We start from the raw sequence: 15,777 nt of genomic DNA, 5'->3' as shown, positions 1-15,777 counted from the left end.
ATCCTTCCCTCCTGTGTGTGTGTGTGTGTGTGCGCCCAGAGAAAGGCGCTCATGGTTTGGACGGGGCAGTGGAAAAATATTTCCAGAGAGTGAAGAATGCTGCGAGCAGGTTTTCTTGAGAAAAGCTGGAGAAAGTCTATCAGAATGAAGACGGGAAAAAAAACAAATGAAGTTCTGCTCTCCTGGGTTCATTGAGGTTAAGGAGACAACTGCCGTACTGACAGCAGGATTCATTTTTACTAAGGAGCTTGAACAGGGAATTAGAAAAAAAAAAACACAATTGGGGGGAAAAAAAGTGGCGGAATGGGAAAGTTTGGCGTATTTTCCTGTATATTTCTTACTTATTTGCAAAACGTTTTGTCTAGTTATGGAAAGTTATCTGCTTGCTAACAGTCACCACTTGGATAAAGAATGATCTCACCTTAGCTATTGAATCATCAACTTGTTTGTCCTTTTTAAAAGCCCTTTTTAAAGGAGCTCTTTCTTTTTTGTAGTGTTTTTTTAGTGGACAACCTTGTATTTCTCTGCTCTCAGTGGGTGTAAACAGAGATGCTATGTTTTTGTGCAACCCTGTGTACATAAATAAAACATTTAGTTTCAGTTTTTCTTCGTCTTTTGCATTGATGGAGGGTTTTGTTGTTGTTGGGCTTTTGTTAGTGCAGTTAATTGAAATAGGAAGACAAAAAATTGAAATAGAATAAGGGTTTGGGGAAGCAAGGTGGACATCAGGATTCAGATTGGTGCAAAACTAATTAGGCAACAAATGAAGGATAAAATTCCTTTTTCACATTTATTCTACATAACCATGGTAACAAGTACCCTCAATGTAAATTCAGAACAAACAGATTATTTTTATTAATTTTTTACAGCATAATTAGCTGGAGATTTTCCATTAATTTTGTCCCTCCTGGAAATGTAATCATCGCTTAATTTTTTTCTTAATAATGAATGAGTGTAAGTAAAAGTTGGATTGATGAATAAAATGAAAATAAAGTACCGTACTTGATTGCCTGGCTTGATCAGTGCTGGTCAATGTCAGATATGGTTAACCTTTTAACACCGGAATAGTTGTAGGTGACACCTAAATAACACACGCTCTATGACATACCAGAAATCTTTGACCATTTACGCGATCATCGTAAATCAGCTGATTCTGACTTGGAGAAAAGCGGCTTTTCATGTTGGGTTTTGCACCGATATGCAACACATTACTAAGGTAAAGTGCCTTACTTCCGACTTCAACAAAATTTAGTCAATTCAGTCGCAATTTTTCCCGCAATATGCAGGCCGCCATGGTGAAGCCAGATGTTGTCAGTAAGCACGGATTTGTCCAAGTTGATCTGAGTCAACATTTATATGGTAACCACTCTCGCCAATCAGGAGTGAGCCTGTTGAAAGGCCACACCCCTACCACCAGAAAGCGGGCTTGAAAGAATCTGTCAATCAGTTTGGAAGAATCTGATTTGATAGTTCATTGTGAGACCACAGACTTTTATTGAGTCGTCTGATTGGCCAATTTATACTTTGAGTAACTCGCACTACAGTAAAAATATGAAAAAACATTAGGATCAGCAAGAACATGTTAAAAAATGCTGTAGAGTAAGAATGTTTACGCTGACAATTAGAATGACTCAATAATAGCTTTTAATTTCCCAATAGAAAGCTATGGTATTTTGGCTTCTTGTAGTCAACGGGTACTTCCTGTTTGGAACGCCAGGGGAGAGGGGTCACCCAGTTCAGTTCTCAACAGTTTCATGTTGGCGCATGGCTGTTTTTCTCTGCTTCAGAATCCACTGGAATTACTATAAACTGTAAAACAATGGATGGATCGAGGTGTGACGTCACCCATAGAAAATGCCTGAACTCCGGCTCTTGCCAAATGAGGCAAAATTCCTCACCATTGCTTTCTGATATGGTCGCTGGGCAATGATGCTTCCTACTTGGGAACACGAGAAAGGAGGGGTTGAGCTGTCCATTGTTTTTACAGTCAATGAAAATTACGTTAATGAAGTACGTTAGTGAACGCTAAAGCTTTGGTGTAAAAGGGTTCATTACAATATTTACACAATTTTTTGTATTGTTTTGCCAGATCTTTAAGTGTGTGTGTGCTTCATACATTATAGTTCTTTAAATGTATCCACTCTATACCTCTGAGGCCATCAACCAGCTTTATCTTCTTTTCAATGTGGTGTTTTCTCTTTAAAGTTTATGGTGTTGAACTGATTTCATTCTTTCACACACCACTGAACTTGTCTTTTTTTGTGTTTGGCTGCTGAAGAAGTTCAAAGTACCATTGATCCGACCCTTATACTTTTCCCTTATAGAGGGATATTTTTATGTATTTTAAAGTTTGATCATTTTTACTTCTTAGAATTTTTTTATCAAAAAATTGGTTTAAAGAGCAAGTCTGTGAACTGGAAAAGTTTGACTTATTTGTTTTTTGATACATCTGATATTTGACTAAACTGAATCTAAATCTAAACTAAATCTCTTAAAATCATCTTTAGTGTTGACACATTTTGATTTTTTGTTATAAAAATCTTATGCTTACAAAATCCTACAAGCTATTCTATTTCATATGCATTTTTTGAAGTACCCTCTTAAAAATATCAGATGTCTAATCTCTAATAATCATGTGGTGTTTCATGGTTGTAGGAGGTGTGTTAGATGTTGGAGCAGCTGGCCTTTTGATTAAACCCAAATGTGTTGTATTCAAGGGATGAAAGAACATGTACCGTAGTTAAATTTTAGTGACGATAAAAGCAACATTATTATATAAAATAAGTCAATTTCTTCCAGATGTATTTAGAACATTTTTTGACACGAAAAAGCCGTCAAGGTTGCGATATAATAATGGTTTTCAACTAAAGGTGGTATGTACACATTTTAAAGAGTTGTTTTCCCCCCCAGTTCATTAAAGTGCAGTTTTATGGAACACCTCATGAAATGCACATCATTGAACTGTAATATATATAAAAAAAAAAAATAGAAAAAAACAAAACATTTTTAGATATTTGTTAAAGAGCAACTGTAAAACTTAGACAATTGTGTAATAGCTACATGCTTAGACTAAAACATGTGTCTAACACAACAGATCTCATTTAAAACTAGAGATTAAAACTAAAACTAGAGATTATTAAATGAAGTTGCTGTGTCAAATACAGTGTGATAATTGGTTAATTTCATTGAAATTGGTTCAAATCACAACATCCTGAAATATTTGTTTAAACTCTCAAAGTTCAAACCTTTGCATAAAAATGAGTCTAGTATTACAGAATGAAAACAAAAATCTGATGGCAATCAAATATTAATGTAGATTTTGTACATTGAACGCATTCTGTGCAGGAGACATGGCACGGAGGAGGAGGTTGATTGACAATGATCTTCAGCCAATCAGGACGCAGAACACAAACCAGCATAGATTACTGCCAGGAGAAGTCTTTTCAAAGCTAAACACACATTTCATACTCATTATTTGCTGTTTTAAACTGCTGTTTTTTTTACATATTTGGTATTGTCGTACATTTCATGGAAGAGTTCATCTTCATAAAGATTCTTTTATTTTGTAGTGGAATTTTAATAGTGTTTTAGGTTATTATTACAGTTCTCATTATGCTCAAAACAAGCAGCAGCTTGTTAAAACCAGAATCCTATAATGCAAATTGGTTGAACCTATTTAGCTTTCCCCCATCTATTATTAAGCATAATTAAAGATCTCAAATGCACAATAAGTTCGTTAAAACGGTTTTTGAAAATCCTGTCATTTTGCACCACTCTGTTGGATTGTACCAGCACAGTCCCTTCAAAAAGCTTCTTTAAAGGATAAAGGAGGATAACTAGTATGTTTTTAGTCATTATCATGTCCAGTTCAGTCCATTTATTTTTCTTGGTGAACTGAAGCAGACTGCCCTTTACCTACAGCCTCTATCATATCCATGTGAGATAACTTCCTGCTCTATGCAAAAACACCAAAAATAGCAGCTTCCAAATCCATGAGGAACTTCAGAAGTCATTTTCCCAGTAGCATGGTATCTTTTAGGTGCTGTTAAGCCCCAGATCACTTCCCAGGCTTTCTGCTCTCACTCAATAAATCCAGAACCCAATCACGTCCCTGACGTGTCTCTCCAATGCCAACTATGTGGGTTATGTAGAATCCGTGACATGGTTGGAGTTGCTTTAGTGTTTGCGCATACACAATGCCACTTTTGGGAAACCATTTATCATTTGTAAAGGCAGTTGTAGAACAGGTGATGGTGCTAATAATAGGTTTGCTTAAATTCATTCTTAAGTTTGGTGTCATTTAAAAACTTACCAGTACTTTCTCTCAACAGTAGCAGTTCTCAACTGTTAAAATCTTTCTCTTGCTGTTCCTGGAAATCCTTTTAAAATTTTCTGGTTTTTGATGCGAGATCTTCTTTTCATTCTAGGCATCATCAATTATTTCCTGGATTTGACATAAATCCTACCAAAAAACTCCCTTTTTCTTTCCTAAAAAAACATTTTTTAACTCCTTTTTTTTCCATTAAAGTTTGTCTATAAATACTTTTATAGTACTACAAAAACACTTGATTTCATTGCAGCAGCTTCTGAAACTTTTGAATTACACAAATTCTAATCAACACGACACATTTTGCGAAAGATTTGCATTTTAAAGATGATTATTGAATAGAAATTGAAAGGAAAAAAGCGTAAAATTCGTAAGATCTCTGTCTAAGCACGCAACTCAGTCTTGCAGCCTGGTAGTATATCTCCAAGTCATCAATTATAAGCCAAAATATCAATTTCTTGGTCAAACAATGAGCATCATAATGCATTATAGGATTCTGGTATCACGTTAACTACCCATGGTGGTCTGGGAATGATTTTCCTTCCAGATACTGTAGAAATCCTTCCTAAGAAGACATATTAAGAGGATGTGACACCAGCTGAGATGTTAACCACATGGAAAATATAAGATCTTTAGGAACCACACGGTCAAAGAACTCCAAATTAAGAACATTTACAAAAGAAAAAAAAAGTATCCCAACTTTTTTGGTCATCAGATGACTTCCCAGCCGTTTTGGAGCCACATCTGTTTTAACTTCTCGCTGCCTTCTGGACAGACGACTGTCCAAGTAAGTGGTGTTGGTTCATGTCCGACATGGCTTGTAGCTCTGAGTGAAAACACTTAGTTTTTGCCATTGTGGTTGGTGAAAATGTTTCCCAGAGCCAAAGTGCTTGACCATGCTTTACTGTGGTTAGCGAACGACCCGACCTTGACAGCTTTGTGGCTCCCTAGAAATAACGACCGCTGCCGTTGACATTCACTGTTTGTTGTCAGCCAGGATTTACACACACTGTTCTGCGTGGTCCAGACTACAAATTTCCAAAGAAGAAGTTATTGAAATATTAAATGTCTGGTTGCTTTCTGCTTACCAAGTGTTTTACTACCTTGGGATGGCATGCACTTCATATTAAAGTTTGCTCGCTAAATAATTGATTCTGAGTCTTTTTATGCCCTCTTGCCATGCTTGTACATACTAATGATAGTTGATGATAATCTACAAAGTCCTCTGGTTTTTTTAAAGAAGAAAAGGGATTCACTCTTTCGTTTTTGAAATTAAAGGCAAGCAAACAATGCAATGCATTTGGATATATGACCGCATAAGAGACACTTTTGTTTTTGTATTTCATGCTTAAGGGAATAAACATGTACATAAGTTATTTTTTTCAACATATGTGATGCATAGGGCTTCATTTTCCAATTTAAAATCAAAAGCATAAAAGGCTCATATTTAATGTTGAAATCTCTTTCGAAGTGTTTTGGATTTAGAAACCTCAAATCAAATTATTGCTCCAAATTATAAAGTGCTATATATAATTGTCTTTTATTTTGACGTTCGAGTTATTCAAAGGGCAAATTTTGTGTCATTCACAATAACATAGTGTAGGTGGAAAAACATGACATAGTTATTAGCATGTACAAAGCAAGCATAGAAGCAGAAGTCTTTTGATCTGACAAATCACAAGCCAGGGGAAAGAAAATCATTATTTTCCCCTCATAACTACAATGTTCAGCTAAAACTATTCTGTGGGGATGAATGTTTTCGGAATAAATGCTTATTTTTTTTGTAACTTATATGGGGAATAATTCAAATCTGACAGTATGGTATAGTAACTTATTTATTAATTGGTTAATCAGATGTTTGTTTTCTTTAAATCCAGTATTTTGTTTCATATACGTAACATTTTTGCTGCCATTATTTGCTATATTAGCTAAAGTAGGAACATAATATGAAATATCCAAAGAGAAGGCAGAACTTCTTCTGTTTCCTGTAAACAGACATAACATTTTTACATTACCTCCACTTCTACTTCTGTGTCTTTATGACTAGAAAAAAAGGCATTTGAACACAAACTTGTGTCTTGAAAAAGACAAAACAAAAACATCAATGATATATGATATTTCTTTCTTTTTAGTTTACTGGAACACCTAATTTCTTTGTTTTCCTGGATTATAGGTACTTTTGTTTAAGCTTTTACTGCTTTATGTTTATTGTAGAAAGCAGCAGATTGTGTTAATGGGTTGTCTGAAATATAATTGCGTAGTTTTAAACTGCACATAAATGAAGTTTACTTTGTCACACAAGCATATATTTTTAATTTATAATTCAAAATTGATTTCAGAAACAATCCTTTAGATACTTTTTCAGACTGAAGAAAATAGCTCGAAAGAATTGAAAATGCATTGAAATCTAGGTGAGATAATTGTCTAACAATGAGGTATTTGTGGGTCGCCTGTTCACCTTAGACGAGCTGAAGTTTGGTTTAGGATTTTAGTGGGAGGTGTTTGTGCAGTTTGGAATGAATAGCTGCTTGTGAGAACTCCTGTGGGCAGGCCACTATAGGCTGGCCTTTTTACCTTTACCACCCCATCAACTTGTAATTGGCCCCATATGTCAAACAGACGGACCTTTCCTTAGTGTGTTCTCCTCGCTTTAACACCCACCTCACATGATCTATCCAATAGTTTGACCTAATTAACTTTGGTTTGTTTTAAACCATTTCACATCACGTTTGTGCTCCCATCACCATCATTTTTTTCTTTTATTCTCCAATTCCTCCAATAAAAAGTTGTTTTTCACTGAAATAAGAGATAAAAACGTTTTCAGAGATTTTGTCATATTTGTCATGTTATTCGCAGACTATTTGAAGAAGTCTTTAAGGGAATTTTGACAGCAGAAGGTCCTTTTTTAATACCACCATCTGGTTGAATGGCTGTCATTTAGACTGAATGGATGTCAGTATCACAGGACCTTTTGTTAAATTTCAGGGTAATGCAGTTCCAGGTACTACTCTAAGAAAGCATGTCAAAGTATACATAAGCTCTACATTTCACTCCTGCTTTTAAAAAGGCAAAAGATTGAAGTAAACCTCTGCTGGAGTTCCTATTTATTAGTTTTAGCTCTGTGCTGACGCACAAAATGCAGCTGCTGTATAATCGGAACTAACAAATCCTTGTAAAAAATTTTAGGATTCTATGAACGAGCTTAAAGAAATATTACGCTAATTGTTGGCTGCTTTTTATATTTAATGACCCAAATGTGGAGGAACTGGAGTGGTGTCAAGTGTTTGTGCTCATTTCCTGTGTGCATGTTATTTATTTATTTTTTGGCATGTTTTCTGCCTGACAGCATTTTTAATACTTATTTGCGACGTATTTAGATGTGGTAACAGATGATGCGTAGCTGTATTTAAGTGAGTTTAATGACTGCGTAACCACATGCTGTCATGCTCAGTGTCCTTGCGGTGTTTTAAGGGGAACCATCTGTTTTTTGCCGCTCTGGTTTTCTTACGTTTAATCACAAACAAGAGAAACTCGCCTTAACTTGCACAGGAAAAAACAAAAAAGAAAACAATAAAAGTCTTAAAATCCAATATGCTGGAAGACATCATCATAAATTTAGTTCCTGCTTCACATCACAATCTAGACTTAACATCACTAAGGTATGGAATTAAATTTAAAAATGACCTTAATGTTTAACAATTTGTTAAATCAAGTTGCATTTTTTATTTTATTTCTTACAACAAAAATGTCCTTTAATTCTGTTTTATGGACCCACTTTAATTATCTTTTGATTTATTGTTTAAGCGTTCCCAGTGGTCTTTTAATTTTGATTATGCCATTTTGAGCTGAAATTTAAAAAAAAAAAAATACCTTTGTCGTTTTCTACGGCATAGTTTCTGCAAAACGGCAGCAGGTCATGACAGATTGGCCTCTGACTTGTGGGGAGGACTGTTGATGCAGTGTAAGCCTGACCACACTTCCCATCATCACTCTCTCCCACTAGCTTACAGCCCCTCACAACCCCAACCTAACATTAATGCAACAAAGATGGCGTGAAATATTGGAGCTATCCAGCCGTACAGTTTCAAAACAGATGCCAACTGGGACGAGGAATACAAAGACGTACGTGGATATAGGCATCTACAAGTTGATTGTAGTTTGATTAAAGTTGATTGTAGTTTCGACGTCACATCTCCAAGCTTTTTCAAATGACATTTTTTTTGTCGGCTTCTGATTAACAACCATTTGAAAAAAATATACACAGAAATACAATTTTCCTTCTATATGTTCTCCATCGTGATAAAAATGCCACAAGATTATGTTAAACACATAAAAAACACAATATTAATTGAAGTGGGCCCTTAAATAATATTTGGAGCTTCAGATTTACCTTTTCCTTTAAAGACGACATTTCTTTTACTTTAAATACAAGTTCCCATGCAAATCCTAGCTTTTATTGACCATTAAGGTTTCACAGATGGTGTTTGAGTGGTCAAAAAATGCCAAAAATGGGGTTTTCTTTTTCATATAATAGTAAAAAATACAGACATATTATATAATGTAATAATTACATTCATTTGGGAAAAACACAAACAAAATTATCCCTGCGTTAAATAATTTTTAGTTCTGTTGCTGTTTGTATTTTGCAAGGTTTAATAGTAAAATTACCCCAGTCTACATAGAACATCCTAATGTTTATGGAGTTATTAAAAAGTATTTTGTCAAATCTGAAAAAATCTGGCAGAAATCTTATTTTTATTGGGTTTGAAGAGAATAATCATTTAATCAACATCAATCAATTTTTTATCAATATCTGATGCAATTTGTGAATATAAATACACTTTTTTCTTTCTCTTTTTTTGTGACTTTAACATACTGACACATGTATGACACAATTTGTTTCAAACAAATTGTTCCAACTCGAACTCTGGCATTATAATAAGTAGTAAATACTTTTCTGAGAGGCCGGGGAAGCCTTTTCCAGTCACCCATTTAACAGGAAACCGTGTCTGCTTTCATGAGCATTTGTGCAGTGATAAAATTTCTTAACCACTGTCACATTGTCCTTGCATAAAGGTCTGCTCTACCAATTCCTACCATTCCTGAGCTCCCAAAAAATAGTATCTGTGAGGCCAGTCTCCCCTCTTGGTCGATGCTGAGAGGAACATGGGGGTTCATTAGCTCAGCAGCAGGCCGAGCTACAGTTTCTTATTCATAAAGGAAAAGTGAAATGATTCATGTATTGCATTTTTTTCCTTTTTTTTTTTTTTTTGCTTGCAAGTAAAAAACAACAACATTTTTTCATTGTTCAAGTTGAGTCATTGAGCTCCCTGTTTTCAGTAAAGTAAAAGTGTAGTTTTTCTTTTCGATAGAGCGTTCATAACTATGTGGAGAATTCTCTGAAGCTTAAAGAAGAGTAATCCATCTCACTGACATTTTCCAGAGGAATGTCCAAAAGTGCACACGAGGTTGCCTAACTTTACAGATGGTTCACGCCACGCATATGGCAGCAGACAGGCAGATGGGAGCCACTGATTTAGAGCCCAAAAGATCGCCAAGGTGTGAATTATGTCATCTTTTGCTCTCTTTCATGTGTTACTGAGTACACTTTAGCTAGGTTAGTGGCTTTGCGTACATAGCTGCCAAGTTTACGACAGAAGTTAAGGTGGAGACTTGTGGGGGTGTAGGGTACACAGGGTGAACAGGGTGCCCACTAGTACCTGTCTTTCTAATGTTTTCTCCCTGGAAGGACTAAATAGAAGCACATTTTTGTTTAGCCCACATACAAATGAGGACACAATTGTGCATATTATATATGTATATATATATATATATATATATATATATATATATATACATACACACACAACATCCTCTGGGTTTTTACTACAGTAGCCATAATGCTCTGATAAGCCATCAAACAGACTTAGTGATATTCGTAGTTAACCAAAGTTATGCTAAAACATTTTGAAAGATGTTGGAATGCAATGTTTCACATGAATTCAGTTTGACATCACACATGACACGCACCGGATTATAGGTTGATTCTTGAGAAACATTAAAGGGTTTGAGGCCCATTTAAATTATGGTAATTTTAAAATCATTTTACGAGAAGAGGTCTTTAGTAGTACTGTCTGTTTTACTGTGCTTGACATGCCAACGAATTATTGGAAATGGTTTAGTCCAATGCAAAACATTTTTTTAATAAAGTTAATTCATCTATGATAATCTTATGATTTCTTTTATCTTTTATTTAATTTCCTCCTCTTTGGAGATGACACTGTGTTATTCCTGTAAGATCACTGTTTTTATGTTATGGATGAATAACAACAGAATTATAGGAGTACCTCTGGTACTTACACTGTTATTCTGTTTTGTTTTTTTTTAAACTAAAAAAAGGATTTTCACAGAAACAAACGTGTATGCAGTGTGTTAATTTAATACTAGGGTGTTTAACGTCTTAGACAAGATAAAGAACTATTGTGGTTACTATTGTAGGTTAGATGACAGTTTTGCTTGTATTAGACGGAGACATAAACTCAAAGGCAAAGCAAACGTTTAGTGACAAATCAAATGTGTAAAATATCCAAGAGTTAACACGTTGATATTTATTATGTTTAAAGAAAAGTGAGACTTTAGCTCCAAAATAGAATTTGCCTCAATCTGAAATGCTGAAATGGTCCGTTCTCACTCAACAAATACGACAAAATAGACAAAAACATTTTTTTAATGAAAATCTCACTCCAGCATGTTAAAGTAAGTCTTCTATACAAAGATCTGATTAATAAAATGCTACGTAGTCCTGAGAAGCTGTGTAAAATCATCAGAAGTTCAAAACCATCACAAAGCCCTCTTCTCTTTCGCTAACACAAAGCTCCACTGCTCCTAGCGTGTCTGTGCCTCTTAGCAGCCGGACTCACGGAGAAAGCACTGACGTCATCGCCCCGCCTCCTCGCTGGAAATGCTTATTCGAATTGAATAATGCGACAATGTTTGCAGGGCGGATGTTAAAATGAAAATACAATCCCTTCTTTTCATTTTTGTTTTAATTATGACACAGAATAAGCAGTGTTGGAAAAAGAAAATGAAAAAGCATTTTGGTGGATTGCTTTTTCATTTTAATTTTGAGTCAAAAAATGCAGCTTCATTTTGAAAATGAAAAATCATTTCTGGTTTTGACTTTTATTTGTAATTATGCTACAGAATCGCTTCCATATTTATATACTAAGCTTTTTATTCTCTTTTTTTTACTTTGAGAAGAATAGTGGCAAAGTTCCCTAATGAATTTGATGTTTTGTGCTCTGTATCATTTTCTCCCTTGATTATCATCAGTTAAATCTGTTTTTTAAATTTATTTTAGAAAAACTATTCATGTGGATTTTGAAGAGCATACTTTGTACTAAATATAATTGACCAACAATGCACGCTGAATAACGTTATAGTTTCTTAATGTAAACAAGTTTATTCTGCAGCTAGTAAATTGAAATAACATTATTTATCCTTTTTTTTTTCTCTCTCTTCAGATCAAGAATGAGAAGGCAGAGAAAGAGTGTCAGCAGCTGTTGCTGAAAAGCCTGCAGTACCTGGAGCGCTACATTTACCTCATCCTCTACAACACATACCTGCATTTAGAGAAGAAGAACTCGTGGCAGCGCTCCTTCACTGCCTGGATGGAACAGGTACAGCAGGGGTGTCAAACTCAATTTCTCAGGGGGCCAAAACAGGCTAAAGGTCATGGGCCGAACAGGAAAAATTTTATTGAACACACTAAAACTAAACATTTAACACTTAACTTTTTTTTTTTACATAATGAATTAAAATTAGACTGAAAATATTATTCCAGAAAAAATCAACTTAAACCTTAAATAACTTTTCTCTCCATAAAAATATATCCTGTCAAAAATATACAAGTTAGAAATAAAGTGAACGTTAAAAGAAGCAAACATTGACATTTCTTTATTATTGTCATTTAATAAAAAAAAATTAACTTCAAATTAAAATATACCCAAAGATTTTTTTCCCACAAAAAATATATTCTGTCAAAATTGCACAAATTAAAAATATAAATGCGCTGCATAAAAAAACAAACAAAACCTGGATATATGAATAAAATTTGTGCTTTTCAGCAGTAAATCAAATTCTGTTTTCTTTGCTTTTGTGTCATTTTATCAGAGCTGGACGCAGGCATCATTTTTTGTCAACAACTTGGTTTGTGTTTGATGTGAGGTCCTGTGTTGTGGAAATTCTCAGGATGGACTGCAAGTGCTCATCAGTGAGACAACACCTGTCTGCTGTTTTGTTAGTCCTCATCACTGAGAAGAGCTTCATACACAGAAATGTGTGACCAAACATGCACAAAGTTGGAGCCGCGTGTAGACGGAGCCGGGGCATTTCTGCAGGAATGGAGTGAATAAACTGTGCGGCCCTGCAGTGTCGTACTTTGCCTCTAGTATGCCAAAACACTGCAGCTCCATCAATCAGCTCCATCTGAATCTGCACAGGTGCAGTTTCCACATCGACAGTAAATGGGTTACAAAGCAACTAAAAATTCATTATTTGTTCTTCAAAGTTACCAAAGCGGCGTGCAAACTCAGCTTCTCAGCAAAGTGCCGACAGGTTGATGTTCGTCTCATAGTGCCGTCTTAGAGTATATTCTTTAATTAAAGCCACATTCGCTCCACAAATGGGACATGCGGGTTTACCTGTAATATTCTTGTTCCAATCGGTTTTGAAAGGCTCCGTTTTCAGAATCAACTTTTTCTCTTGGGCATCATCCTGGGGGCTAGTGGAAATGTTTACCAGGGCAGCTGAAGCGCTGCATTATGGGATCTGTAAGGTGATTCACTAGATTACCAGGGCCATTAATTACAATAATGTAAAATGATCTCGTGGACCGGATAAAATTACCCAGCAGGCCTTAACTTTTACACTTTTGCGGTACAGGAACACAACCCACATTCAATCCGATTCATCTCCCCTATAGTGTTTATGAGCACTAAAAGTTTATTTCGAGCAGATTTCTGAAAAAAAAAATATCAATATCAACAGTAATTACTATCATGCGTTTTTGTTTTTAACTTTGGGATTCATTCATAAACCATCTTAAGCATCTGTACTTTATTTGGAAATATCTGAAACATGAAGAGTACACCAAAAATCAGTTTGGTTACGAATCTGTAAAAAAACAAAACAAAAAAAACCTGTCTGCTTTTTGCTTCGTTTACATTTTTCAGTTATTGCTGGAGAAGTGCAACCTTCCTGCATAGAATGTTTGGAGAAAAATATCTGCCCTCTTTGTTCTTATTGAAGTGGATTAAACTCTGAATTCCAAATTCTAAAGGAACAATTGCTATGAAAACAATTGTCACAGAAGTATGTGCAGTCATTCAGGACACATTCCCTCCGTTATGAATACCAAATAAATGTGGTGCATCAGAGTGACTCTAATGGCCCAGTTATGCCGTGAGAAAATAGACTCGGGCACCAGCGACAAGAACACACAGCTGTAAACAATGCAAACAGACTGGTGGTAAAGGAGGAGAAAAAAAGACAGAATTAAGACACACAAGCAAATGTTTCTACTTATTTAAATAGTGTTTGATTTGGCCTTTAAATGATATGTCATTTTCTTTTAGCACATTTCCATAACACAGCTGCAACTGCAGTCCTTTTCTCCTGAACTTTCTTTTTGGAAAAAAGGCCACATCGTGATTTTTTAAACCATATCCAGTTCTGTTAACCCCTAACTTATAGCACTATGAACTCACAATACGGATGCATGTACCACCTTCAGTGGTTCCATATGATTCAAACGTATATTTTTAGCCAACAGGTTTATTTCTTTTTTTTTTACATTTTGTGGCATTAATTTATTCAAATATATGTAGACAGTTGACAGCAGAATTATTAGTTAGAAGCTTTAAATTTAGTGTAAGGCCAAGCAGGCAGGAGTTTGAACTTGCTGAAGTGATGTTTGGAATTCCTTTTTTCCTTGATCGCTTTGCAGAATACATTACCACTACATGGTTCACTGTGAGAATTGAAATGTACTGAACTAAATCCTTAGAGCTTCTTTTTGATTAGTGGCTGTGTGTTGTGGTTGGATTACACAGACAAATAAGCTCTGTTTGTTTATGTAGAAACAATTGCAAGACTTTCAGCGGTTCTTTAATCAGAGGATGAGTTAAAAATTGGATGATTTAATTCTTAAAACTACTTCAAAATTAAAAATTTAAGAGTGGGATCTTGTCTTCCACCAAAGGAAACACAGCAGTAAAGATGCGGCCTCTGACCAAGGCTTTTGTGTTTTTTGTACCCTATTTGGAAAGAAAATAAAGGTTTCCTCAAATTAGCTAAAATGAAACTAGATTTAACTACATTAGCTTATTATGAATAACATAATTTGTTCTTGGCACTTGTTAAGCTACGTTCACACCAACCCAATTCGTCTGTCGTTCAGGTTCAATGTGAAATCGATTATAGTAGGAGGCAGATGTCCTTAAAGTGGAGGAGCAGAAGTTTTCATTCACAGCAAATCCACATTGGCACCTCCGGTTTTCCTGCCTCCCTTCACACTGAGCTCCTTCCCTTTTTTGGGCTCAACTTAATTGGCTGACCACGCCCAGGAAGGAAGGAAACCACTTTAACCAAACAATAAAAACAGACAACTAAAGATAGAAATGTCTTGGAAACTATAAATTTAAAGTCCTGTAAACAAAGACAGACATGAATAAACAACTGCGTATCAATAAAATTGGACGTTCATCCAAATTTTTGCCATTCAGCAAGTTGTTTCCACTTTGTTTCCAAATACCAAAACTTTGGCGAAGCTTTGGATTGTCAATTAATCAGAAAATCAATGTTGGTGAGTGACGTGACGATGAACAGTGGTTAGAGTCTAAAAATGCAGGACAGGCTGATTGTTACCTTGCACTTATCCTGCATTTTTTTATGGTTTTCGTATCCCTGTGCTCTGAAAATACATAGTTGTGTGGGGAAGGGCATCCGGCTGTCAAACCACCCGTGTGAATCAGTAAAAGCTGATTTGCTGTGGCGACCCCTAACGGGATAAACCGAAAGGTGAACAACTACAACAAGAATTAAAAGGTCCCCTACTTTTAATTTTGTATTTTGCTTTTTGTTCATATTCGGGACAGGAAGTTTCAAACAGAGAGATGCAAGTACTCTGAATGATCTTGTGAACCCAGATATGGCGACATGCTTGCCAGTGTCTTTGTGAAGATCTTCAAAATAAATAAACATAGTTTATCAGTGTAATCCATAATTTAGCAATGAGCCTGTTAGCAGTAGCTCCTCCCACTCGCGTCTGGAGCGTCAGATTTATGAACACAGTTTTGGGCAAGTGTCTTGCAGCGTATTTGATGGTTGAATCACGTTTGTTGTGAATGCAGATTTTATGTTAGTGGTTTACTTTGTCCAGCATTAAAACA

General features: G+C 35.5%; 1 protein-coding gene across 6 annotated transcripts in view; it reads left to right on the top strand.

The window, feature by feature from the left end:
• The window catches only part of pald1 (phosphatase domain containing, paladin 1), a 46,047-nt gene that overhangs the window by 22,017 nt on the left and 8,253 nt on the right, over nt 1–15,777 (top strand). For all 6 annotated transcript variants that reach the window (XM_023949410.1, XM_023949414.1, XM_023949412.1 and 3 more), the window contains exon 19: nt 11,851–12,006. In XM_023949410.1, coding sequence (XP_023805178.1) covers nt 11,851–12,006 — 156 coding nt within the window. The remainder of the gene's footprint in view (nt 1–11,850; nt 12,007–15,777) is intronic.

The sequence above is a fragment of the Oryzias latipes genome, chromosome 19 (assembly GCF_002234675.1).
Source record: "Oryzias latipes chromosome 19, ASM223467v1".
In the NCBI taxonomy this organism is placed as follows: Eukaryota; Metazoa; Chordata; class Actinopteri; order Beloniformes; family Adrianichthyidae; genus Oryzias; species Oryzias latipes.
Note: the sequence above shows the minus strand (reverse complement) of the source record. Positions and strands in the feature narration are given on the sequence as shown.